The 27,455-nt window shown below is 44.5% G+C and overlaps 1 protein-coding gene across 1 annotated transcript; it reads left to right on the top strand.

Annotated features, from left to right (window-relative positions):
• Nucleotides 1-514: 514 nt before the first annotated feature.
• LOC126203405 (serine protease inhibitor I/II-like) lies at nt 515-25,827 on the top strand. Its single transcript, XM_049937709.1, has 4 exons — nt 515-670; nt 11,900-12,049; nt 14,346-14,465; nt 25,656-25,827. Exons 1-3 carry the CDS (start codon nt 592-594, stop codon nt 14,459-14,461), a joined length of 345 nt encoding a protein of 114 aa, XP_049793666.1. The 5' UTR covers nt 515-591; the 3' UTR covers nt 14,462-14,465; nt 25,656-25,827.
• Nucleotides 25,828-27,455: the final 1,628 nt, after the last annotated feature.

The following is a 27,455-nucleotide window of genomic DNA, read 5'->3' as shown; positions in this document are numbered from 1 at the left end:
GTATCGTGAATTTGGTGATGTCAGGCAAGTGTGAGGGGTACAAATTATAGATGGGAGGCCATGGTTAGGGTATAGTAAGCAAAATGAAATGGATGTTGGTTGTAGCAGTTATAAAGAGAAGAACATGCTCACCTAGGATAGACTTGCGAGAAGGGCAGCGTCAAATCAGTTTTTAAAATGAAGACCACAACAATAATGTAACGACAAACACACCTCGGGCAAAAACGAAACGACCAAGTGATGGGCAAATATCCAGACTGGTTGATGAGTCTGTCCTTGAGGCGGATAAAAAGTGAAAGAAATCAGTTTACAGGTTTCACACGCCGCTAAGCATATTTACTGGTGACTTTCCTGCACAGTGGCAAAGAAGACAAACGCCTGTACCTTCGAGGGCAGTATCTGCCGCAACGTTCTGATGCTACAGCGCACTAGTTTCAGTGGAAGTTGCCAGAAGATAAGACAGGATGTCTGCAACAGGCAGAGCTGCGCCTTGTGTGGCAGAGGGCACAGCACAAGGTATCAGTGTTGGTCATCTGTGCCATCGGCAACGGCGGCGGAAACTGCTGCCAGTTGCAGGGGTGACCTCCAGCCATGAAGGCGGTATTGTCTGCGTGGGCCGCGCTCTTGTTCATCGCCTTGGCGACCGGTGGCGCTGTACGAGCCGACGAAGGTGAGTCCGCGAAAATACACTCTCTACTCACAGAACAATAGGCAGGTCTGTTCCAAATACTCCATGTCGTCGTATTTCACTCTGTGAGACTAAGGATCGTGCAAACAATACAGTTCTGAGTTTAAAAACCAGCGATACATTTTATAATTGGTTGTATTGTAGTGTGCTAAAAGCGAAAGAACATGTTTGTGTTAGTGGTGGTCCTGGTGGTGGTTGTGTTGGTGGTTATGGTGGGAGAAGAATGGTGGATTGTAGGAGGAGGGGGGAGGAAAGATCGTTAATAGATTCTGTTTGTAGCAGTGTACAGTTATCCATATTGAAATATCCGTTATTTTCAAAACGCTCATGGTCGCATGACAGTGTTAAACACATAATATACAGTGAGGCTAAAAAAGCCATGGTATAATGATATGCACATACACAGATAGCGATAGTACAGAAGGTACTTATAAAAGGGCAGTGCATTGATGGATCTATCATTTCTACTCAGGTGATTCACGTGAAAATGTTTCCGACGTGATTGTGGGCGCACGACGAGAATTAATAGACTTTGAACGCGGTCTAAGGCGCTGCAGTCATGGACTGTGCGGCTGGTTCCGGCGGAGGCTCGAGTCCTCCCTCGGGCATAGGTGTGTGTTTTTGTCCTTATGATAATTTAGGTTAAGCAGTGTGTAAGCTTAGGGACTGATGACCTGATGTCCCATAAGATTTCACACACATTTGAACATTTTTTGAACGCGGAGTGACAGTTGGAGCTAACTGCATTGGACATTCTGTTAGGAAATTCGGTATTCCGAGATCCACAGCGTCCAGAGCGTGCCGAGAATACAACATTTCAGGCATTAACTCTCGCCACAGACAAAGCAGTGGCCGACTGCCTTCACGTAACGACCGAGAGCAGCGGTGTTTGCGTAGAGTTGTCAATGACACTGCGTGAAATACCGCAGAAATCAATGTATCAGTTAGGACAGGGTGGCGAAATTTGGCATTTGTGGGCTATGGCTGCAGACGACCGACTCGAGGGCCTCTGCTAACAACACAACATCGCCCGCAGCGCCTCTCCTGGGCTCCTGACCGTATCGGTTGGACGGACATCAGACGACTGGAAGACTATAACCTGGTCAGACGAGTCCCGAGTTCAGTTGGTAAGAGCTGATGGTAGGGTTCACGTGTGGCGCAGACCCCACGAAGCCATGGGCTCACGTTGCTATTAAGGCAATGTGCAAACTGTCGTTGGATCCATACGGGTGTGGGCAGTGTTTACATGGAATGGACTGGGCCCTCTGGTTCAAAAGAACCAATCATCGACTGGAAATGGTTATGCTCCACTATTTTCCCGTACATGTCACCGGGCCTCAGTTCTTCGTTATTAGTTTCAAGGACAATTCGAGCGAATGATTTGGCCACCTACATCGCCCGACATGAATCCCATCGAACATTTATGGCACATAATCAAGAGGTCAATTCGTGCACAATATCCTGCACCGTCAACACTTTCGCAGTAATGGACTACTGTAGTGGCAACATGGCTAAGTACACTCCTGGAAATTGAAATAAGAACACCGTGAATTCATTGTCCCAGGAAGGGGAAACTTTATTGACACATTCCTGGGGGGTCAGATACATCACATGATCACACTGACAGAACCACAGTCACATAGACACAGGCAACAGAGCATGCACAATGTCGGCACTAGTACAGTGTATATCCACCTTTCGCAGCAATGCAGGCAGGATGGAGACGATCGTAGAGATGCTGGATGTAGTCCTGTGGAACGGCTTGCCATGCCATTTCCACCTGGCGCCTCAGTTGGACCAGCGTTCGTGCTGGACGTGCAGACCGCGTGAGACGACGCTTCATCCAGTCCCAAACATGCTCAATGGGGGACAGATCCGGAGATCTTGCTGGCCAGGGTAGTTGACTTACACCTTCTAGAGCACGTTGGGTGGCACGGGATACATGCGGACGTGCATTGTCCTGTTGGAACAGCAAGTTCCCTTGCCGGTCTAGGAATGGTAGAACGATGGGTTCGATGACGGTTTGGATGTACCGTGCACTATTCAGTGTCCCCTCGACGATCACCAGTGGTGTACGGCCAGTGTAGGAGATCGCTCCCCACACCATGATGCCGGGTGTTGGCCCTGTGTGCCTCGGTCGTATGCAGTCCTGATTGTGGCGCTCACCTGCACGGCGCCAAACACGCATACGACCATCATTGGCACCAAGGCAGAAGCGACTCTCATCGCTGAAGACGACACGTCTCCATTCGTCCCTCCATTCACGCCTGTCGCGACACCGCTGGAGGCGGGCTGCACGATGTTGGGGCGTGAGCGGAAGACGGCCTAACGGTGTGCGGGACCGTAGCCCAGCTTCATGGAGACGGTTGCGAATGGTCCTCGCCGATACCCCAGGAGCAACAGTGTCCCTAATTTGCTGGGAAGTGGCCGTGCGGTCCCCTACGGCACTGCGTAGGATCCTACGGTCTTGGCGTGCATCCGTGCGTCGCTGCGGTCGGGTCCCAGGTCGACGGGCACGTGCACCTTCCGCCGACCACTGGCGACAACATCGATGTACTGTGGAGACCTCACGCCCCACGTGTTGAGCAATTCGGCGGTACGTCCACCCGGCCTCCCGCATGCCCACTATACGCCCTCACTCAAAGTCCGTCAACTGCACATACGGTTCACGTCCACGCTGTCGCGGCATGCTACCAGTGTTAAAGACTGCGATGGAGCTCCGTATGCCACGGCAAACTGGCTGACACTGACGGCGGCGGTGCACAAATGCTGCGCAGCTAGCGCCATTCGACGGCCAACACCGCGGTTCCTGGTGTGTCCGCTGTGCCGTGCGTGTGATCATTGCTTGTACAGCCCTCTCGCAGTGTCCGGAGCAAGTATGGTGGGTCTGACACACCGGTGTCAATGTGTTCTTTTTTCCATTTCCAGGAGTGTATTTATGCTGGGGCTTCTAGCGACTTTTTGGGTCCATGCCACGTCGAGTTTCTACTCGTCACACAAAAGGAGGTCCGACAAGGAATTCAGAAGTAATCCATGACTTCTGTCACTTCAATGGAGACAAGTATAACACTCCATAAGTGATTCTACGTATTCCAGCTGGCGTCTCGGCAACGCTATGAGTTAAAAAGAGAGATTTTTTTCTGTAAGATATTCAGCTCTTTAATACAGAAAACAAATTAACTGCCTTTTTAATGGAACAATATAATTTTAAAAAGCTGAAAGGACAGCAATACAATTATTGATGATAAACTCTTGTGACTCATTAGGCCGTGCTTTAATCCTCTTCATCCTCCTTCATTGATCACCCCTACGATTGCTTTGGCAGAATCTTCCTCATGATTTCACTGGTGTCCCTGCATAGCTGAACATGCCCGAAAGACCGTGTCACGTTCACTTATAAAAGGCTAGTTTTCACGCGCTTTGTGGAAGAAGTGGAGTTACTGGGTAAAAGCACGCTGCCACTGGTTGACCGACATCAGTGGGCAAATACCCGATGCAGGCTTTGTAAGAAAGGGGATCCAAAATATTGTAGCTGTTGTGCCGCCTCTGCTGTTTCCTGGCCTTAGCCGACCACGATATTACTGCACTCGGCATCCCGTGATCCTTAGGGGAAACACGCGGTGACTTTACAGTAAACAAGTACAATGGTGGCTAAGAAAAGAACATCACACAGTGAATGATTTTAAGACAGTTGTGGCTATACTTTGAAGTGCTTCAGCGTGCCGTCAGATATCACGATGAAAACTCCCGATAAGCAGACCAAAGCGTTCTCACCCCCAGGTGAGTAATATTGTGGTCGACAAGTACTTGTTTACGTTCCTCGTTAGCCGTGGCTGGGTGTTTACTTCCTTGACAGTGGGTGCCCACCAAAGCGAAAGCCTGTAGCCGTCATCTCTAGTCAATCTCCATTCACTCTTTAACACTGGGTGACAATTACTTACCTACATGAAAAAAAACTTACATTAGATATAGACAACGGCATGCGCACACTTTATTGAACATGTAACCCTCACTACGGATCTTCGGATTTATGTTATAAAATTTTCCATATGCCTGCTCCCGTTGGCGATGAATTGGCACAGACGAATAGCTAAATTCTGCATGAACGCTGAAGTGTTGGAACATCGATGCTGTCGATGACCTCCTTAATGGCTGTTTTCAGCTCAACAATAGTTTTGCAATTATTGCTGTACACCTTGGCTTTAATATAGCCCCACAAAAATGAGTTGCTTATAATCAGATGCGGAGAATATGGCGGCTAACCGAGGCCCATGCCAGTGGTCTCTGGGTACCCCAGAGTCAGAATGCAGGTCCCAAAATGCTCTTCCAAGACATCAAACACTCTCCTCCTTCGATGCGGTTGAGCTCCGTCTTGCATGAACAAACACATCTTGTCTAAATTAGGGTTACTTTGCATAATGGAGGTGAAATCATCTTCCTAAACTTTCACGTACTGTCCGGAAGTCTCTGTGCCATCACGGAACATCGCACCGATTATTCTGTGATTGGACATTGCTCACCACACAGTCACCCGTTGAGGGCGGACAGACTTCTAGATCGTGAAATGCGGATTCTCAGTCCCCCAAATGCTCCAACGGGAGGACGACGGTTCAGTCCCACGTCCGGCCATCCTGATTTAGGTTTTCCGTGATTTCCCTAAATCGCTCCAGGCAATTGCCGGGATGGTTCCTTGGAAAGGGCACAGCCGACTTCCTTCCCCGTCCTTCCCTAATCCGATGAGACCGATGACCTCGCTGTTTGGTCTCTTCTCCCAAACAATCCAGTCCAAATGCTCCAATTTCGCTTACTGACGAACCCATCCAAATGAAAGTGGGCTTTATCGTTAAATCAAACCATATTCATATCAAAGTCCTGTTCGTCAGTTCTGTGGACAATAGTGTTGGCGAAACACAACCGCTGTTCCATGACCCTGGGGCTAAATGGCTGATGGATTTGAATTTTGTATGGGAAGAGTTGCAGATCTTCAACAACAATTTGTCGCAGTGCCTCCCGGTCGATTCCCACCTGTTGTGCAGTTCGTCTGACCGATTGCCTGAGGCTAGTTTGAAACACAGAGCGTGTCTTCTCGATGTTTTCAGGCGTTTGCATCCTTTTTGGACGACTGACATTGCCAACACTGTCATTACAAACACTACCCTTCCTCTCAAACTTGAGAATCAAATTCTTGATTGTTAGCAGACATGGACCGGTTCTCTTCTGCTTGAACTCGGTCGCAAACTTGCTTTGAGACGCCCTTGGGTTGTTATTGGTCGCATAGTAGGCCTTCACAAGAGCTATATGCTCAGGCTCGCTGAACTGTAACATTCTCACTTGGAAATTGCCAGCAACAACAAGGCGCGTGCGCTTAGCTTGTTAATTCCCGTCATGCCCCGCGGCCAACCGTGCAGTGTAAACGTCCTAACGCAAACCGTACAGAAGCCATGAGGATTGTATTTGATACCGTTCAATAATTGTCGCCCTGTATTTCAAAAGCTCCACCGGCTTTCCTTCTAGAATTTTTACTTTCCCTTGCTAGTAAGCGTATGTTCTTAAAAGTCATAACCTGATCTCATTCTTCTCTGTGTTCCAATGCCGCTGATTTTACATTTTGTCTTAACTACGTGGTAACGCTCTTTAATGCGTTCTTTTATTTACCTTCCAGTTTCGCCTATATATATCATTTGCCATAGTAACACGTAACTTCATAGGTTCCTGCAGTGTGGAAACGGTCGCCCGCATCTCGTGGTCGTGCGGTAGCGTTCTCGCTTCCCACACACGGGTTCCCGGGTTCGATTCCCGGCGGGGTCAGGGATTTTCTCTGCCTCGTGATGGCTGGGTGTTGTGTGCTGTCCTTAGGTTAGTTAGGTTTAAGTAGTTTTAAGTTCTAGGGGACTTATGACCACAGCAGTTGAGTCCCATAGTGCTCAGAGCCATTTGACATTTTTTGGAAACTGTCGCGCACGTATATTCTACGTCGGAAGGAGTCTTTTATCTCGAGTTAACTAAAAAAACGTAGTCCGTATGCCATTCCTCCCAGGCATTCTGTTTATGCAGTCGGTTACTAAAACGACAATCGGCGATCTTACAAAATGAGCTGCAAGTTCCTCGCTGGTCTCACATGCACGCAAGGGTCATCATAGCCGGTGAGCATAGGTGTTTTCCTAAGGATATCTATCTCTGATCCCAAGCTTAATTTCCAGTCAGCGAATAAACTATGAATAATCTACACATATTTATTAAGCTGTCACCACTGTTGAAAATCCTGTGAGAATCGTTTATGGGGTCTCCACGTGCTATGTCCCCATTAATAATACGCAACACTATTGCTGTAAACTAAACAATAAGGAATGCGGAGTTGTCTGGATATAACACTGTATTTCCAGCGTTTACTGTATCGATTAGAAACTACGTGAGTTCCGTGCGTCTTCATGTTTTCGCGACGCAATCACTGCTCCACCAAATTTCGGGCGTGCAACAGCAAAAATTCCATTCCCTTTTCTGATATTTCGGCTGTGAATCGTTCGGCCATCTTCAGAGTGAGGCTGGCATTCCAGCACTCTCTCCGTCCTTTTCAAGTCGCGGCTCTCGCCGCTGCGCACCTGGCCACAGGTGCACAAGGCGCCAGAGACGTTCATCGGCGGCAAAGAGGTACAACATATGCTTTAATTAGATCTGTGGCTGCACGGTCGACCCACGCTGGAATATCGATATAGCACTGGTATCTGTATTGTGCCAAAATCTTTGTACGTTTATTACAGAATGTGCCGGATTCCATGATTCATTCAAGCTGAAGCCGCTATCTCCATTAATTAATTTCGTCGCCAGCCGAATTTCAGTTGCTTCTTTCACTGCTGCGTTCCAGAAAGATGAAGTCTAGGCTATAATTTCGACGTTTTAGTTCACTATATAGAACCCAGTGAACGAAAACGTCCAAATTTTAGCCTCGACTTCATCTTTCAGGGACTCAGTGTGAAGGAAGCAAGTGAAATTCTGTTGCTGACAAATTTAATAAATAGAGATAGCTACTTCAGCTTGAATAAAGCATGGAATCCGGCACTTTCGGTAGTAAGCTTACAAAGACGTCGCCACAGTGCAGCTTATAGCTACACACCGATATCCTAGCGTAAATCGGCCGCGCAGCCACAGATATCATTAATGCATATGTTGTACCTCTTTGCCGTCAATGAACGTCTCTGGCGCCTTGTGAATCTGTGGGCGCATGCGCAGTGGCGAGGTCCGGGACTAGAAAAGGACGGAGCGAGTGCTGGAATGACAGTCTTTCGCCTCACTCTGAAGGCGGCTGAACGATACTCAGTCGAAATAGCAAAAGAAAACGTGTAATTTATGTAGCTGCATGTCAGAAATTGGATATAGTGAAGCAGGGGATACAACCCGTCGGATTTGACCAAAGACATCAGAATTGGTCAGAGAACATTTATTACACGGATTAAAGAGCTGATAAGACTGTTCAGAAACAAAGGAATACGAGAGACGAAAAATATAGTTGACATATATCAAGACAAGTAGAATTTTCACATTAAGGATATCGCGTGTTTGTATCGTACTATTTCTGTGGAAAATGAAGGGGAAAAATGGATGGAAATATTGGTAGCATAGAATTCCTCGCATCCCAAATATATGGGTTGTATCACGAACCTCATTCGAACTGTATTGGTTAACTGCAGTACGGGATACAAGTTTAGCGAACGTCAATTTCTTCGTTTTCGTTAGCATTAATATCCTGTTGTTCAGTTGAATTATATAGGTCAACTGAAGCACGGGATACAAATTTTACATGCGTTGTTTCTTTCGCCTCCGCTGCCACTAATAGCCCGTTCTTACTTAGATAGTAGTACTACCGATGGCAGAAGTAGCTACGTACATAATATTTGTATCCCATACTTCCGTTGACCTTTACATATGTATACTGCTAACGAAAACGTGGAAATGGACGTACGTTACATTTGCAACGCGAAGAGGCAATAAGACGACACACATACAGTTTGTATCGCATACTTTACTATGGGGTACAGTTTTTTCACCTGCGATGCTAATAGTATCGACTGAAAGTTATAGTTTTGATCACAGCAGTGACAATAGTATCCCATTCTTTAGTTGAGCTATATAGCTATACACAACATTTGTATCCTGCTCTCCAGTTGACATATGTAGGTACATCTAATCAATGTTACATATGTCGTTCTTTTCGAATAGGTAGTGTCAGTGTAAAGGGCAACTGAAGGACGGGATACAAATTTCAGTTGCGTCGGGCGTTTCGCCTGTAATATTGCTAGTACTGATTCGAAAAAATCGTACTGATACAAGTGCTGTGAAACGAAAGAAGAACGACAGCTGCGAAATTTCTGTTACGTACTGGGGTACACAAAAACATACGTAATGGTGTAACACAGCAATGAAATACGTCAAAATAGTCAAATGCAGTAAAAGAAAAAAAAATGGAAAACTGAACTTACCACATGGGAAATTCTTAAAAGAACCGAAGCTTGCCTATAAAGACATCGACAAAAAAATGACATAACCACATACATAACAAACAAAACATTATGAAAACACACACTCACACACACACACATTCACCCCCCACTCCCCATACTAATGTGAAATTAGCTAACGTATTTCGGACGGTACATTTGCCCAACACGTTTAACACATTTAAACGGGCAATATGTTTGGGGAATACTACACCTCCATGAATATTCGTCTAAGTGACTTTGAAGTGTGGAAATCCGGCGTTTCTCCTTCCCTAAAAGCGATTTCACAGCTGACCAATAAACCTCTACGCTATTTGTGCAAGCCCATGTGGATAATGATCTGAACTCAATATTGTGAGTAACTACGAGATGCTGATAACCCCTTCCTCCTAAATCCCTATATGAAGAAAAACCATCTGAAATTACAATGGAACCCTCTGCAACGTGATCTTCAATTAAGCTGGCTGAAGCTTCCTTCCTTCGATTGGGTACTACTCTAAACACTACACCGTCACACTCTTGACCTGAAACTACAGCCCCCCAAACCTATAATCCCACTGGAGGTTCCTCCCTGTTGTACTTCCTTTTGCCAAAATGCGACTTGTCAATTTCGACCATAAACCCCCCCTCCCCCCCCCCCTCCCTAACGGGGGACCGCCACAACCGACCTTTGGTGCAGCGCCATACGAATAAGTCGTGTATACGGCGACGAGATACACTTGTGAGGCGCATATGTTCGCCGCACTCATGATATCGAACATACTCGGCAACGAGACCACACATATGTAAAAAACAAATCGTGACCAACATGTCTTCGCCCATAGCCTCTCTCAAATCATCCAGGTTCATCAGAACAGATAAATCCATACCTACAAACGGAAATGAGATACTAAAAATTGTCCTAAAGTAAGGAAGTAACAGTCCAAGTTAACTCAGTATCACTAAGAATGAAATTAAGTACCGAATTAATTGCAAACAACCAATTATTTAAATAAATTCACACCAAGAATATTTTGAGCAATATATAGGGATCTCTTTTAAAAATCAAATTCAATTATTTTAATGTACAATGATAGCGCTTATCCGGAACACAGATCTGTTTTATTATCTATGGCTGAAAGTGAAGACATTATTATCTATGAGTAATGTATTACGTCGTCGGTCAAAGCCGACGGGTTGTATCCCCTGCTTCACTAGACCCCAGAAATTTACTGGAGTATGTGACTGTACATTGTCATCGAAACAACAGACTTAAAAATTCCTCTTTCAACGAGACGTGTATCAGCTGATCTCAGGTCACGGACAGTTGTGTTATTGGTCCAGTGATCTCGACACGAATGTGGCAATTGAACTGACAATACAACTGAAATACATGCTACTCCCGTGCCTACACTGATCACAGACAATCCTCATTGGGAGAAAAATGTTCTTTCGCGTAAACTGCTTTTCTGAATACTAGAAGCGGACACGATTAGAGAAAACAGCACAGAGTTGCGTGTAATGTTTATAAAATCGAGTAGAATCATAACGTAACGTAAAAGACATAAAGAGAAAATTGCACGAAAAACTCGAATTTAATTTTTTTTGTAATGTAGGTCACTGTCTGGGGGTGCGTAAAAGAGTGCAAGATCGTGCAGAAATAAACTCGTAAATAAATTACGCTCCTGTTTCTCATTAGTAGTTGACTAATCTATCCTGTAATAAAATTCTTTTTTCAAGTGCGTGTCCGCAGCTTTAGGTCAAATTTTGACTGAAGCGTTAAAACTATAGTGAGAGAACACTTTCACGAACCAATGATAGTAACAAACAATCCTGTCGGAGGAACATCCGCAGCTGAGCATTATACCAGATGTTGAAAACACCGCTGCAGTTGTAAGGTTCTTCTATTTAACACACAACCAGTTTCGGGCTCTTATATGCCCATCTTCAGGTGTCGTAACTTGGTTCTGTAACCCCGAGCACCGCGGTGGACGTATACAAGACGCGGTGTGCCCTGCGCTCGTTGGTAGCACACCGCGTCTTGCGCACGTCCACCGCGGCGGTCGGGGTCACAGCATCAACTTACGACACCTGAAGATGGAAGTACAAGAGCCCGAAACTGGTCCTTTGTTCAATAAAAGAACCTTAGAACTGTAGCGGTATTTTCAACCGCTGGTGCGATGATAGTAAATGGAAAGCCTAGCAAAAGAATTAATTTTCATCACTATCAGGAATAAATGTGTTCTAGTCTCATGGGTAACTTATGGACTCATAGTTTAAATGAACTCAGTAATGGCTGTGTTATTTTTGAAGAAATTACACGCAATGAGCAACTAACGTGTTTTTCCCACTTTTGGAATATATTCTGCAATTTGAGATTACAGTGTAAAAAAAAAGCGAATTCCTGTAACCTACAGAAAATTTTCACTCCATAATGAAGAGTAATGGTGTTAAGCATGTGGCCAAGTGGCTTAAATTTCGTTAGCTTCATGTCAGATAAAGTGGTTTACGAATTTGTCAAACGTAAAAATAAACGGAACACTTTTTACAACAAGAACTTGTTTCGTAATAGAATACGATAGAACTGAACGGTCCGATTCGAAGCTTCTAGAAGTATACATAAATCTCATAAGGAAAACTGTTCGGGGAAAGTTTTGAATGGAGGTGGGTACTTTTTGCCTTATGAGGTGTCGGACCATCCTGAAGCACTCTGTAACTTCGATCAACCTATTATGTGCAGGTGCGAAGAAGGTGCTCCGGATAAAACGTGAGGATCAATTCTGCGTCCTCAACTCGACCTTCCTGCTGGACTGCAACGAGTGTATCTGCGAAATGGACGGTTTGTCGGCGTCCTGTACAGCGATGGAGTGTCCCGACCGTCGCCGCAGGGGTACGTCAGCTACATATAATACAGTGTATACATGGTGGAAATGTAGTCTCCTAGTGAGAGAAACTGAACACTTTTCAAGGAACGTGTAATCCTCTTCACCATGCCGTATTATTCAATTGTTCGATAGCGTACTCACTATTGTTACTGTATGTTTTATTTTTTCGTCTTCAGTCCCTTTATGCATGAGTGGTAGCAACCGATCCCTTCCTTTAGTGAAGTTGTGACGTACATCTGTTTTCCCCCCGTTTCAGTTCCTTACTTCATTAGTCATCCGATGCACGCCTACTCTTCTAACCTTCAGCTACACTCACAAATATCTTCGTAAAAGACTTCCTAATACTAAAGTTTAAGCCGGCCGTTGTGACCGAGCGGTTCTAGGCGCTTCAGTCAGGAACCGCGCGACTGCTACGGTCGCAGGTTCAAATCCTTCCTCGGGCATGGATGTGTGTGATGTCCTTAGGTTAGATAGGTTTAAGTAGTTCTAGGTTCTAGGGGACTGATGACCTCAGATGTTAAATCCCATAGTGCTCAGAGCCAATTGAACCATTTTTTGAACTTATGTTCATATTCGATGACAAAAATTTTGTCTTTTTGCAAGGCTCTTCTTGCTATTGCCGGTCTGTTTTTTGTATCCTCTTTGCTTCGGCTATCGTCAGTTATTTTGCTGCCAAACTACGAGCTGCTACCTACGAGCTACTTCTTTCCGTGTCTCATTTCTAGTATATTTCCGTAGTATCACCAGATTTAATTCAACTACTTTCCGTTACCTTTTTGTATTACTTTTGTTGATGTTCATTGCATAATCTCTTTTCAAAACACTGTTCGTTCAAATGCGCTATCGTCGCTGACAGAATTGCGACATCGGCAATACGAAAAGTTGATTTTCTTCTCCACGAGCTTTAATTTTGTTTTCGAATTTGTTCCCGGATTCCTTATCAGCTTGCTTAATGTACAGACTGAATAACATCGGGGGAGGTTAGAAGCCATTTTCAATCCCTTTTCCGTCAGCGAAATTGTTACCTTTATTCAGATGAAATATCAAAATTCTTTTTATTTACTGCAAGGTCATACCACGTCATCCTAACTTACCACATCCTCGTGAAAATTTATGGCATAATGTTGTTACCGATAAGATGAAGGGCGAAAATAATACAGTCAAAAACGACCTACATAAAATGTTCACCTAAATCATGACAGGTAAACGAATGGATGCCACTCCAATTTGGGCATACGATAGTGGTAATCAGATGGTTGTCCAGAGCTACGTGGGCAATAAAAAACTGAAATATGAACCTATTAACTCTAAACAGAAATAACTGTGGCTAAGTTCTAAAAGATTATTTTGAACTGATAATGTGAGTAGCGTAGTGAACGCATTCTCTTAGCCAAGAGAGACACGTTGCCAATGTTCATCATAATAATACATGTATTTATGCCAGCTCGGTACCCAGAAGATGTAGAGTTTGAAAGAATGTATGATGAGATCTTGCCCTTTTTTTTCTTTCTGCATGTATTCTGTATCTGCCTCATTGGTTGACTGTACTGATCTTTCAAACTTTTCCTCCATCTTCCTGAAGATCTTCTGCCCACTGCATGTATTCTGTATCTGCCTCATTGGTTGACTGTACTGATCTTTCAAACTTTTCCTCCATCTTCCTGAAGATCTTCTGCCCACTGTGTATTAATTCATCATTGATTTTAGTATTCTGTCGTCTTCTGTTTTTTTGACATGATCTTTCTAGTTGTTTCTGTATTCCTTAATCTGTTCATTTAAGCTTTTCACTCCCTGTTCCTACCTGATTCAGTATTTCTCCTACTGTCATATAGTGTGTACCCAGCTACTGTTCTTAGAAACCACATCTCCACTGCTTATATTCGTTGTTCTTTTTTGGTGGGGGGAGTGGGGGGGGGGGCACAACCGTCGACTCACTTCCATGAGTCATGGTTAACTTATAAAAAGAATCATTTGTTATTAAATATGTTAGGGTGGGTGAGAGGAGATGTGAAACGCAGTCATCCAGAATGCCAGTCCAGTACCTTTGCAAATCATCTTCATTAATCTAGTTCCTATGCAGGTAAATGATTGAAATAACATTGATTCTATGACGAGCCTTGTCTGGTCTGTGCTAAAATCTTTGAATGCTCTATGAAATGTAAGACAGTATTGGATCTCTTAGTTTTTCGATAGTAATCTCTGTCTCCTCTTCTATTAAGTTCCTAGACGTCGTTTTCTACTAATACAAGTTTACAGTGGATTCTCTGCACCTATCTTCTGGCTGTTAATGCTCTTTTTCAGATGTTTCGTGTAAGCCGGGAACAACATTCAAACAAAACTGTAACACGTGCTTCTGCGGTGAGGATGGGAAGTCTGTGATCTGTGCCTCCATTGGCTGCTCTGAAGGGAACAGCTAGCATGGTGAGTAGAAGTAGTACAAGATCTACAAATGACTACTCTAAGTTGGAACTCAATGCTAACTTTAAACTATCAGAAGGAGTATAGGGAAACTAGTACAGGGAAACTGCTTTAAACATTTTTACGTCTTCACATCGAAGCAAATCGTTTTCCTACAAAAGTCTGCCTTTTTGTCACACACTTTCCCATTTGAGCTTACGTCGCTGCTTTCGACTGCTTACTTGCTGCATGACCATACTCCGTAAGAGAAAGCACCCTGACAGAACATCCGTATTCCATTCCGCATTGCCGAAAATACTATTTGACCTGTTTGTTCCCGGAGACTCCCGAATGCTTCTTGGAGGTTTTGGAAGATCCGTAAGTTAACCGCTGTCGAACAAATGCCACTACAAGTGGTGCTCTAAACTGTAAGGAGTGCACTCAAAAATATTTTGTCACTGTCCGTCATCCAGAAAATGAATACTTCCCTTAAGGAAATGTAGTTTTTTGTGTCACTTTAGCACACTTCCGTTTCTCATCGCTTGCACTGCACATTTCCAGTAGGCTGTTTTACAACAGCTTTCCTCGCTATGCACATGTCAGGGAATTCTTCATCTAGTACGAGCATATGCTTTGCAACACGGGAAGAGTAAGTGGATAGCCGCCACTTGTACCACATACAGTGCTGCTTATTGGTATCTACGTCTACATGCGTACACCGCAAACCAAGGTGGTTCTTTAAACTTTACAAGTAGGCTTTCACGTGACAGTTCGCGTCTGTCTTCAAGCGAGTGTCTGTCCACTTTGTTCAGCATGGCGCTCTCACATGCTTAAACAAACATGTGACAATTCCTAATGTCCTGTTAGTCGCATCTAGTAGAGAACTCATATGCTAGATCCATGTTCTGGGGTGGGTCGCACTAGTGTTTTTGATGTTTCCTTTATAGGCGGACTGCAGCTGGTTTACCTACAACTGAGCTTATGTGATCGTTCCATTTCATATCCCTACAAATTATTGCACCCAGTATTTGTATGAGTTGAGCAGTTCCAGTTGTGACTCGTTGATACTGTAGTCAAAGGACACGACGCTTTTACGTTTCATGAAGTGCACAATTTTACATTTCTGAATATTTAAAGCACTAATTTGAAATGTGACTGAACATTTGTGTAGCTTTTTTCAGACAGTACTTCACTGTAGGTGAATGTATAATCTGCATAAAACTGAGACTACTATTAATAATGTCTGCAAGATCATTACTATACAACATGAACAGCAACGGGCCCAACTGATACGTCGCTTGGACACACCTTCATTTTTTCTACACCTGTCGACGATTAATCACCCGAGGTAACATCCTGCCTCCTCTTTACCAAGATACCTTCATTTCAGCCTTAAGCTTCTCTTGATACACTATATTACCGTACTTTTGGAAATAAGTATCCTGTACTATCATTTCTAGAACTACTGACAGAATTTTTGTAAGAAAGTGTGCATACGTACTTTCATTCAACACGCCTGGAAATAAATAAGGACTCTTAATGGAATTTCCTACGAAACCGAACTTTACGCACTACGGTCGTTCCGAGCGGTTCTAGGCGCTTCAGTCCGGAACCACGCGGCTGCTACGGTCGCAGGTTCGAATCCTGCCTCGGGCATGGATGTGTGTCATGCCCTTAGGTTATTTAGGTTTAATTAATTCTAAGTCTAGGGGACTGATGACCACAGATGTTAAGTCCCATAGTGCTTAGAGCCATTTGAACCATCTGAACGGTCGTTCCTGTTGCATCTGAGGAAGTCACAAGGGTTGTCTCGTGACCATCAGCGCTGGACGTGTTGCGTAAATTCATGATGCTGTGGTTAGTAAACGCTACACTGATCAAGAGCAAGCATTTCTGTGTGGGATTGCAGATAAAAGTGTAGCGTGGCATTGGATTGGGGCCATGACCCATTTCCTTCCATTCCATTTTAATGGTTAGTATGTCCAGTACTACAGAAAATTATGTGTTGTTTTAAGGACTGTCCATTGCTTATTTGTCATTTATTGTTTTCACGAGCAACTTATGCAAGAAAGCGTGCACGAGATGCCAAAGTATGTAGAGGGCATATGCCCGCTATTTCACCGTCTCCTGCTGGAGAGATGAACAGGGAGTGATCGCTGGCTCACGCAATAGGCACTGGCGTGTAATCTTTGCTGTCCGTGGTGATGGATGTAGTTTGGGTCTCTGAAATTGTAGGACACTGGCGCACTGATGCATCCGCTAAACTGTTGTGTTTCTGCGCAGTCTATACAAAAGGACATCCCCATGGGTGCGGGAATGGGAATGTACATTTTGCCGGATAGTGACAGTCACTAAACAGTGCATCAGTTATAACACCTTCCGAGTATGCTGTTCAGAGACGGATAATGGAGGGGATGGCCATGTGCTTGCACCAGTTTTAAAGATTTTTTTAAATTTAAAAGCCACTAACAGCAGTGGCTCATGATGACGCACAGGAGGGCATAAACAGGGATGCCAGCCGTATTTCGAGACAGAAGGCGTTGTGACAGTGCGTATGTGTCAATGAAATGAATTTCTTGAACTCATGCAACTAACAGCATCAGAGAAGTTCTATTACTGGTGTAAAAGTTATCTTGAGGTGAGATCAGTAATTCATCATCTGTCAAGCTAGTTTACTTCGAATGGTGCCTAAGAATAGTCGCAGAGTTCAAGACAGTTCTGCCACTGACGTAATCGCTTTTCACGGGCGTTCAAGACAGCTGCGCAACTAAGTGAACTTCTGCATCTTTCAAGTAAGTCTTCAGCGCGGTAAGTCATGTGTCTGTCTCGTCTCGAAGACGGGTTCCTGTTCGTTAATAAACGAACGTCCACTATACACTGGACTGTTTAAAAAATTGGCACTTTGTACGGACGCTGATGTCTGCGCGGCTGAGCGCCCCACAAACCGAACATCATCATTCACTATACAGATAAATTCTCGGCTTCTTAGTTTGGTTTTCCATGTCGTAATTTACAATCGTTTTTTGGCCAGATCTGTAAAGTTGTTTTCTGTGCAGTTTATTTGTAAGTTCTGGTTGATACCGTCGTTCATTTTGTACGAGCGAGGATTTTACGCCACCGCAGTTAGCTTCATAGAACCATGTTCAAGGAAGAGCCTCTTTGGCGTTATTTCCGTTGGTTTGGTTCACTCTACTTTGTTGCTAGAAAACCCACATTTCGGGGATTTGTTTAACGTCTTTCTTCAAATGGTTCAAATGGCTCTGAGCACTATGGGACTCAACTGCTGAGGTCATTAGTCCCCTAGAACTTAGAACTAGTTAAACCTAACTAACCTAAGGACATCACACACATCCATGCCCCAGGCAGGATTCGAACCTGCGACCGTAGCGGTCTTGCGGTTCCAGACTGCAGCGCCTTTAACCGCACGGCCACTTCGGCCGGCGTCTTTCTTCATGAAGCCACCATGTCTCTGTTTCAATTCACATCCTTTTTAAATGGTAGTTCATTTCTTATTTGAATACCTCAAGAAATCCCTAGAGGATTAAAGAGCACTTCGTATTACCGATACATATGTGTAATGGGGATTGTTTTAAAATCCTTGTGCATTTCTATCTGTACCAACCTGTTACAATTCTAGCAGCATATGTCAATTCAGTCGACGTTCTTCGTCAAGTCCAGTGGATAAAGCCCCCAAATACAGAAGCGGTGCTCTTTTTAATAAAGATAAAATCGTATCTATTGTAGACAAGGTACATATAGGGTGTTTCAAAAATGACCGGTATATTTGAAACGGCAATAAAATCTAAACGAGCAGCGATAGAAATACACCGTTTGTTGCAATATGCTTGGGACAACAGTACATTTTCAGGCGGACAAACTTTCGAAATTACAGTAGTTACAATTTTCAACAACAGATGGCGCTGCAAGTGATGTGAAAGATATAGACGACAACGCAGTCTGTGGGTGCGCCATTCTGTACGTCGTCTTTCTGCTGTAAGCGTGTGCTGTTCACAACGTGCAAGTGTGCTGTGGACAACATGGTTTATTCCTTAGAACAGAGGATTTTTCTGGTGTTGGAATTCCACCGCCTAGAACACAGTGTTGTTGCAAGAAGACGAAGTTTTCAACGGAGGTTTAATGTAACCAAAGGACCGAAAAGCGATACAATAAAGGATCTGTTTGCAAAATTTCAACGGACTGGGAACGTGACGGATGAACGTGCTGGAAAGGTAGGGCGACCGCGTACGGCAACCACAGAGGGCAACGCGCAGCTAGTGCAGCAGGTGATCCAACAGCGGCCTCGGGTTTCCGTTCGCCGTGTTGCAGCTGCGGTCCAAATGACGCCAACGTCTACGTATCGTCTCATGCGCCAGAGTTTACACCTCTATCCATACAAAATTCAAACGCGGCAACCCCTCAGCGCCGCTACCATTGCTGCACGAGAGACATTCGCTAACGATATAGTGCACAGGATTGATGACGGCGATATGCATGTGGGCAGCATTTGGTTTACTGACGAAGCTTATTTTTACCTGGACGGCGTCGTCAATAAACAAAACTGGCGCATATGGGGAACCGAAAAGCCCCATGTTGCAGTCCCATCGTCCCTGCATCCTCAAAAAGTACTGGTCTGGGCCGCCATTTCTTCCAAAGGAATCATTGGCCCATTTTTCAGATCCGAAACGATTACTGCATCACGCTATCTGGACATTCTTCGTGAATTTGTGGCGGTACAAACTGCCTTAGACGACACTGCGAACACCTCGTGGTTTATGCAAGATGGTGCCCGGCCACATCGCACGGCCGACGTCTTTAATTTCCTGAATGGATATTTCGATGATCGTGTGATTGCTTTGGGCTATCCGAAACATACAGGAGGCGGCGTGGATTGGCCTCCCTATTCGCCAGACATGAACCCCTGTGGCTTCTTTCTGTGGGGACACTTGAAAGACCAGGTGTACCGCCAGAATCCAGAAACAATTGAACAGCTGAAGCAGTACATCTCATCTGCATGTGAAGCCATTCCGCCAGACACGTTGTCAAAGGTTTCGGGTAATTTCATTCAGAGACTACGCCATATTATTGCTACGCATGGTGGATATGTGGAAAATATCGTACTATAGAGTTTCCCAGACCCTTAGCGCCATCTGTTGTTGACAATTGTAACTACTGTAATTTAGAAAGTTTGTCTGCCTGAAAATGTACTGTTGTCCCAAGCATATTGCAACAAACGGTGTATTTCTATCGCTGCTCGTTTAGTTTGTATTGCCGTTTCAAATACACCGGTCATTTTTGAAACACCCTGTATGAGGCATTTGGAGAACACATCTCATATTTTCTCTTTGTGGGGGCTGGCGAGAGGAAGGGTATGAGGCCATTCTCTACCACTAACATTCCAGAATCCAGATTATCATGCCTGTGGGTTGATAATCTGGATTTTGCAGCATAAGGCCAGGCAAGAGAGCCAGGAGCTATTCTCAACGGAGAAATGTTTAGAAGTAAAAGTAGCTTTGGGTGTATCCCAAGGAAGTGTTTTAGTAGGATTATTACCAAGAGGGAATAAGACTGCAACACCAACAACGAAGCGGTCTGTTTAAAAAAGGGTTTATGCGGGGACGCAATCTTTCGACCCTCGCTGTTCAATCTACACATCGATGAAACAGTGCTAGAAATAAAGATCCAGCTGTGGTGGAAGGATATCAATGACGAGATACCCTGATCAATCATAAGATACCCGGATGACGTTGCTATCCTCAGTGAAAGTGAAAAATTGCAAGGTCTGTTGAATGAACAATCTAATTAGTATGGAAAATGGATAGAGAGTAAACCGAAGAAAGACGAAAGTAATGAGAAGTAGCAGAAATGAGAACAGCGAGAAATTAGCATCATAACTGCTGATCAGAAAGTGGACGAGTGGACGAAGTTAAGCAGTTCTGCAAACTTGGAAGCAAAATAATCCATGACGGGAGAAGCAAGGAGCACATAAAAAGCAGGCTAGCGCAGGCAAAGAAGGGATTCCTGTCCAAAAGAAGTCTGCTGGTATCAAACATGGGCCTTAACTATAGGAAGCACAGCATTATGTGTTAATGGAGAAGGAACAGAAGAGAATAAAGGGGTTTGAGATGGGGTGCTACAGAAGAAACTTGAAAATTAGGTGGACTGATTGGATAATGAATGAGAAGTTTCTCCTCGGAATCGTCGAAGGAAGATACGTCTGGAAAACACTGACAAGAAGAAGGAACCGGATGACAGGACATGCGTTAAGAGATCAGGGAATGGATTCCATAGCGCTAGAGAGCTGTAAGGAATAAAAACTGTAGAGGAAGACAGAGATTGGAATACATCCAACAAACAATTGAGGACGTAGGTTGCAAGTGCTACTCTGAGATGAAGAGGTTGGCACAGGAGAGAAATTCGTGGCGGGCCGCATTAAACCATTCAGAAAACCCTTCACTATATAAATGAGCTAGTGGATAACATCGGATGATCTACACGGTAATTCGTGCATGACGTAGTACATGAAGAAGGTGCAGTACTATAAAATAGCGAAATGCAGGAACACCTACAAAAAATCGACGCTAGGTGCAGGGTTGGCAGCTGACATACAAACACAAAGGTAACCAATCACCGGTGAAGCCTACACTTCCGACTGCCCGACTGCTGCCTACAAGGCACTAATAGGAGCAATCTACGAGATTTGACACTTTAATAGTGGCAACTATTTATTTACAGCTCGTAAAAAATAGATACTTGTTTCAAAGTTTTACTGACTTCCAAAGTAGTTACCATCATTGTGTATAACTCGTTGCCATCGATGTGGAAGTCGTAGGATACTGTCAGCAGTCCCAGTTGTGTTGAAAGTTCGAGTGGCGCGGTCTATTGCCCGACGAATTTCTAGCAGTTCTGAAGTGTATACCGTGAAGTGTTTCCTTCAGTTTAGAAATCGAGTTGAACTCACGAGGGCTTAAGTCAGGGCAGTGCAGTATTTGGTATAGCACTTAGCAGCCCCATCAGTCAAACAAATAAGTAACAGCTTGCACTGTACGTGCTTGAGCATTGTCCTGCAAAATCATGGTCAGGTCCTTCTGAAAGCGTCATCACTTCTGTCTCTAAGCTGGTCGTAGGTTGTGTTCCAAAAATGAACAGCATAGAGACAGAAATGATGACACTTTCTGCAGGACCTGACCACCAATTTGCTGGACAATGCTCAAGCACGTACAATGCAAGCTGTTACTGATGGGGCTGCTAAGTGCTATACCACCTACTGTACTCCCCTGACTTAAGCCCTCGTGAGTTCAACTATTTCTAAACTGAAGGAAACACTTCATGGAATTCGCTTCAGAACTGCTACAAATTCGTCGGGCAACAGACCACGCCGCTCGAACTGTCAACACAACTGGCACTGCTAAGAGTATCCTACGACTTCCACATCGCTGGCAACGTGTTATACACAATGCTGGTGACTACATTGGAAGTCAGTAAATCTCTCAAACACGTATATATTTTGTACGAGCTGTAAATTAATAGTTGCCACTATTAAAGTTCCAACCCTCGTATGATCGTAAGACATTTGATTAGCATGTCATCACTCCCTCCAGCAGTCATAGCCAGTAGATGCATCCTGATGATTCCGGTGATTCTGCATGTCCTCACCTGGTCTCACAAGGGCTGATTGGACCCCGTACCAGATTTCTCAGCCTCAAGAAATATCTGAGGACGTACCGAGAATCTAACCTGTGTCCTTCTGTAATAATTCGGCTACGGAGGCGGTCATTTCAAGCGGAACGACAACATAAAATCAGACGTAGGAAATACCGATGCCACATACTCATTACAAGAATCCTTAAGAAGTGTAACCCATACACGAAGGCGATAGCTTGCAAACTCCCCTTACCGCAGACAGTTGAGTATGGCTGCTCTCGCCCGGGTTCCCGGGTTCGATTCCCGGCGGGGTCAGGGATTTTCTCTGCCTCGTGATGACTGGGTGTTGCGTGATGTCCTTAGGTTAGTTAGGTTTAAGTAGTTCTAAGTTCTAGGGGACTGATGACCTCAGATCTTGAGTCCCGTAGTGCTCAGAGCCATTTTATGGCTGCTCAGTCTCCCACCCTCACCATGCAGGGCTGAGAGGAAAAATACTGATGCACCACAGTAGAGCAACGCAGTATGTCACATGTTCATTTAGGAAGCGCGAAAGTGTCACAGACATGCTCCTCCAACTGCAGCGACGGACACTAAGGTGCATTTACTGTAAGGGGCGATCGAAAATGTTCCCTTCGAAGGCCTTACAGTCCAGAATCGGTTGCGAATCAGGCAAAATCGTCTTGAGCATTGAGGTAATCGCCGTACCTACGTATCACGTCGAACATACCCGTTTTGTAAGGCACCGTGGAGCGTGGAGAAGTCCTTAACTGTCTGTTGCTCATCCTTGTCCGACAGGAACCGTCGACCCTTCAAGGCCTTTCTTAAGGAACCGAAGGCGTGATAATCGCATGGGGAGAGGTCAGGATTACAGGGCGAGTGCAAAAGTATTTCTCACTTGAGTTGACGTAGCTTCCGTGTTACAACATTTGCGATATAGGGATATGCCGCATCATGAAGCAGCAGTACCCCTTGTCGTAGTTGGCAGTTTTCGACAGACGTGTTGCCCCTTACACATTCTTCGCCTTCCTATGGATGCCTACCAGTGTTTGTGCTTCGGCAGCCAAGAAAATAATAACAGCACGTTGGTCCTGTTTGGGCGCATTTGGTAATAACGCCGCCATAGTTCACTTTTCCGCATTTACAGAGCGCATTTCGGAAACACACGAATGCCACACTACATTGCCTACATGTCGGTGTTTATATACCCAAATCGAAGTCTACATCTATATTTCTGCAAATCACGTTACATATACGCTGTAGCAACGTCCCCAAACGGAAACATTCTGAGCACCTCTTGTATGTGAATTCCGAGAGTCCACGTTCTCGGAAGAGTCAGGCAACGTACTTCTTTCATCTGCGGAGACTTAGGAAGAGTCACTATTCCCGCACATAATTCACGAACAGAACATCAAATATGAAAAGTGACAGTGGTACACAATGGTACGGCCGGCCGCGGTGGTCTCGCGGTTCTAGGCGCGCAGTCCGGAACCGTGCGACTGCTACGGTCGCAGGTTCGAATCCCGCCTCGGGCATGGATGTGTGTGATGTCCTTAGGTTAGTTAGGTTTAAGTAGTTCTAAGTTCTAGGGGACTGATGACCACAGCTGTTAAGTCCCATAGTGCTCAGAGCCAGCCAACAATGGTACGTAGATTCATAATTTCTCTCTGTAATAAATCATCAACAAGTGAAATCGAAATATTTCTTTCTTCAATGAGTTTCAAAATAGCTATCAGCAAGACGGTGGTTAATCTTTTCTGGTAGCTGCTGATTCAAGTACACGAAAATCAGTGCTTTATTTGCTTCACATTCGCAGCTGCAATTCATCCCTAGACGAAAGATGTATTCGTTTAAACGGAGAAAATGGCGCTTGTAAGAAAGTTATGAGTTTTATGTCACTATTAACAACTGCATTCATGAGTATTTCTGCTATTTTTTACATGTAATGTACAATAATGAAATACAGTGACTCATAGAGATAATAAACTACTGGCCATTAAAATTGCTACACCAAGAAGAAATGCACATGATAAACGGGTATTCATTGGACAAATATATTATACTAGAACTGATATGTGATTACATTTACACGCAATTTGTGTGCATAAATCCTGAGAAATCAGTACCCAGAACAACCACTTCTAGCCGTAGTAACGGCCTTGATACGCCTGGACATTGAGTCAAGGAGTTTGGATGGCGTGTACAGGTACAACTGCCCATGCAGCTTCAACACGGTAACACAGTTCATCAAGAGTAGTGGCTGGCGTATTGTGATGAGAGCCAGTTTCTCGGCCGCCATTGACCAGACGTTTTCAGTTGGTGAGAGATCCGGAAAATGTGCTGGCCAGGGCAGCAGTCGAACATTTTCTGTATCCAGAAAGGCCCGTACAGGACCTGCAACGTGCGGTTGTGCATTGTCCTACTAAAATACAGGGTTTCGCAGGGATCGAATGAAGGATAGAGCCACGAGTCGTAACACATCTGAAATGTAACGTCCACTGTTCAAAGTGAACAAGAGGTGACCGAGACGTGTAACCAATGGCACCCCATACCATCACGCCGGGTGATACGCCAGTATGGCGATGACGAATACACGCTTCCAATGTGCGTTCACCGCGATGTCGCCAAACATGCGACCATCATGGTGCTGTAAACAGAACCTGGATTCATCCGAAAAAATGACGTTTTGCCATTCGGGCACCCAGGTTCGTCGTTGAGTACACCATCGCAGGCTCTCCTGTCTGTGATGCAGCGTCAAGGGTAACCGCAGCCACGGTCTCCGAGCTGATAGTCCATGCTGAAGCAAACGTCGTCGAACTGTTCGTGCAGATGGTTGTTGCCTTGCAAACGTCCCCATCTGTTGTCTCAGGGATCGAGACGTGGCTGCACGATCCGTTACAGCCATGCGGATAAGACGCCTGTCATCTCGACTGCTAGTGATACGAGACCGTTGGGATCCAGCACGGCGTTCCGTATTACCCTACTCAACCCACCGATTCCATATTCTGCTAACAGACATTGGATCTCGACCAACGCGAGCAGCAATGTCGCGATACGGTAAACCGCAATCGTGATAGGCTACAATCCGACCTTTATCAAAGTCGGAAACGTGATGGTAAGCATTTCTCCTTACACGAGGCATCACAACAACGTTTCACCACACAACGCTGGTCAATTTCTGTTTGTGTATGAGAAATCAGCCGGAAACTTTCCTCATGTGAGCACGTTGTAGGTGTCGTCACCGGCACCAACCTTGTGTGAATGCTCTGTCTGAAAAGCTAATCATTTGCATATCACAGCATCTTCTTCCTGTCAGTTAAATTTCGCGTCTGTAGCACGTCATCTTCGTGGTGTAGCAATTTTATTGGCCCGTAGTGTAAGACCAAGGAACATTTTTAATTACAAGATACGGTATTCTTCGTTTGTGTGTACATATTGTCCTTAGTTGCTTTACCATTCCAGGGGGATTTTCGTTCCGTCGTTCTTGTAGTTATAACGACAGAATCAAAATACCCCAGGAAGTTAAAATATTGTATTTACTCTAGAAAATAATGTCACTGTTTCCTTTTCTTTCAGGAACCTACGCTGTCTGACGCGCAACTTATTAAATGTTGTTTGTAGATATTTCTCAACGGACGCATATAGGACATTACACAAGTCCAGATGCAACAAGTATTCCCCAATCTATGGCTTTCATTTTATATAGCTGCTATTTTTATTGTAAATAGAAGAAATACGTTAATCAAAAGCATAATATGGAGTTACTTTACTTGCTTCGGCAGAAGTTTCCACTTACCGGCAATTGTCTGCCACAAACTTCTGTCGTGCCACTCTTCTTGCAACAGGTCTCTACTTTCTGTGGATATGGGTTCAGCAGATTCCCTCCGGTTTTCCCTCGGCCTCCCTTGGCTCCTTCTACCTGGCGGACATGAGTGGAGGAAAGACTGAGGCTATCGTTGTTCCTCCAATCCTCCGAGATGTCCACACCATCTCAGAGCTCGAGCATCAGTCCGAACGCTACCCAGACGCATCACCAACTCTCCACGAAACAGCCTGCCTCAGAAGTACTACTGGCTGCAAAATGAGCACGAGGCTACACGATTAGCAACAGCGCCGCTTATTCACAACCTTGTAAACCAGACCAAACAAGTCATATTCATAACTTGTCACAAAATTACATTACAATTACCATAATCGAAAATTCTTTGTTTCTTAAGGATTAATATTTTGAAACAAGCGGAAAAATATTCCTATCGGAGAACAAAAATGCAAATATTTAGCCTGCCGGAGTGGCCGAGCGGTTCTAGGCACTTCAATCTGGAACCGCGCGACCGCTACGGTCGCAGGTTCGAATGCTGCCTCGGGCATGGATGTGTGTCATGTCCTTAGGTTAGTTAGGTTTAAGTAGTTCTAAGTTCTAGGGGGCTGATGATCTCAGAAGTTAAGTCCCATTTTTTGTAAATGTTTACCTGTTGTTGTTGTTGTGGTCTTCAGTCCTGAGACTGGTATGATGCAGCTCTCCATGCTACTCTATCCTGTGCAAGATTCTTCATCTACCAGTACCTACTGCAACCTACATCCTTCTGAATCTGCTTAGTGTATTCATCTCTTCCCCTACGATTTTTACCCTCCACGCTGCCCTCCAGTACTAAATTAGTGATCCCTTGATGCCTCAGAACATGTCCTACCAACCGATCCCTTTTTCTGGCCAAGTTGTGCCACAAACTCCTCTTCTCCCCAATCCTATTCAGTACCTCCTCATTAGTTATGTGATCTACCCATCTAATTTTCAGCATTCTTCTGAAGCACCACATTTCGAAAGATTCTATTCTCTTCTTGTCCAAACTATTTACCGTCCATGATTCACTTCCATACATGGCTACACTCCATACAAATACTTTCAGAAACGACTTCCTGACACTGAAATCTATATTCGATGTTAACAAATTTCTCTTCTTCAGAAACGCTTTCCTTGCCATTGCGTCTACATTTTATATCCTCTCTACTTCGACCATCATCAGTTATTTTGCTCCCCAAATAGCAAAACTCCTTTACTACTTTAAGTGTCTCATTTCCTAATCTAATACCCTCAACATCACCCGACTTAATTCGACTACATTCCATTATCTTCGTTTTGCTTTGGTTGATGCTCATCTTATATCCTCCCTTCAAGACACCACCCATTCCGTTCAATTGCTCTTCCAAGTCCTTTGCTGTCTCTGACAGAATTACAATGTCATCGGCGAACCTCAAAGTTTTTATTTCTTCTCCATGGATTTTAATACCTACTCAAAATTTTTCTTTTGTTTCCTCTACTGCTTGCTCAATATACAGATTGAATAACATCGGGGAGAGGCTACAACCCTGTCTTACTCC

This window comes from Schistocerca nitens, chromosome 9, assembly GCF_023898315.1.
Source record: "Schistocerca nitens isolate TAMUIC-IGC-003100 chromosome 9, iqSchNite1.1, whole genome shotgun sequence".
In the NCBI taxonomy this organism is placed as follows: domain Eukaryota; kingdom Metazoa; phylum Arthropoda; class Insecta; order Orthoptera; family Acrididae; genus Schistocerca; species Schistocerca nitens.
Note: the sequence above shows the minus strand (reverse complement) of the source record. Positions and strands in the feature narration are given on the sequence as shown.

What these genes read in the sequence shown, in the direction of transcription:
- LOC126203405 (XM_049937709.1), top strand. Translation starts at nt 592, where the DNA reads ATGAAGGCGGTATTGTCTGCGTGGGCCGCGCTCTTGTTCATCGCCTTG. An exon ending in CGCTGTACGAGCCGACGAAG is followed by an intron (nt 671 to 11,899) that starts GTGAGTCCGCGA and finishes TATTATGTGCAG; the next exon opens with GTGCGAAGAAGGTGCTCCGG. An exon ending in TCCCGACCGTCGCCGCAGGG is followed by an intron (nt 12,050 to 14,345) that starts GTACGTCAGCTA and finishes GCTCTTTTTCAG; the next exon opens with ATGTTTCGTGTAAGCCGGGA.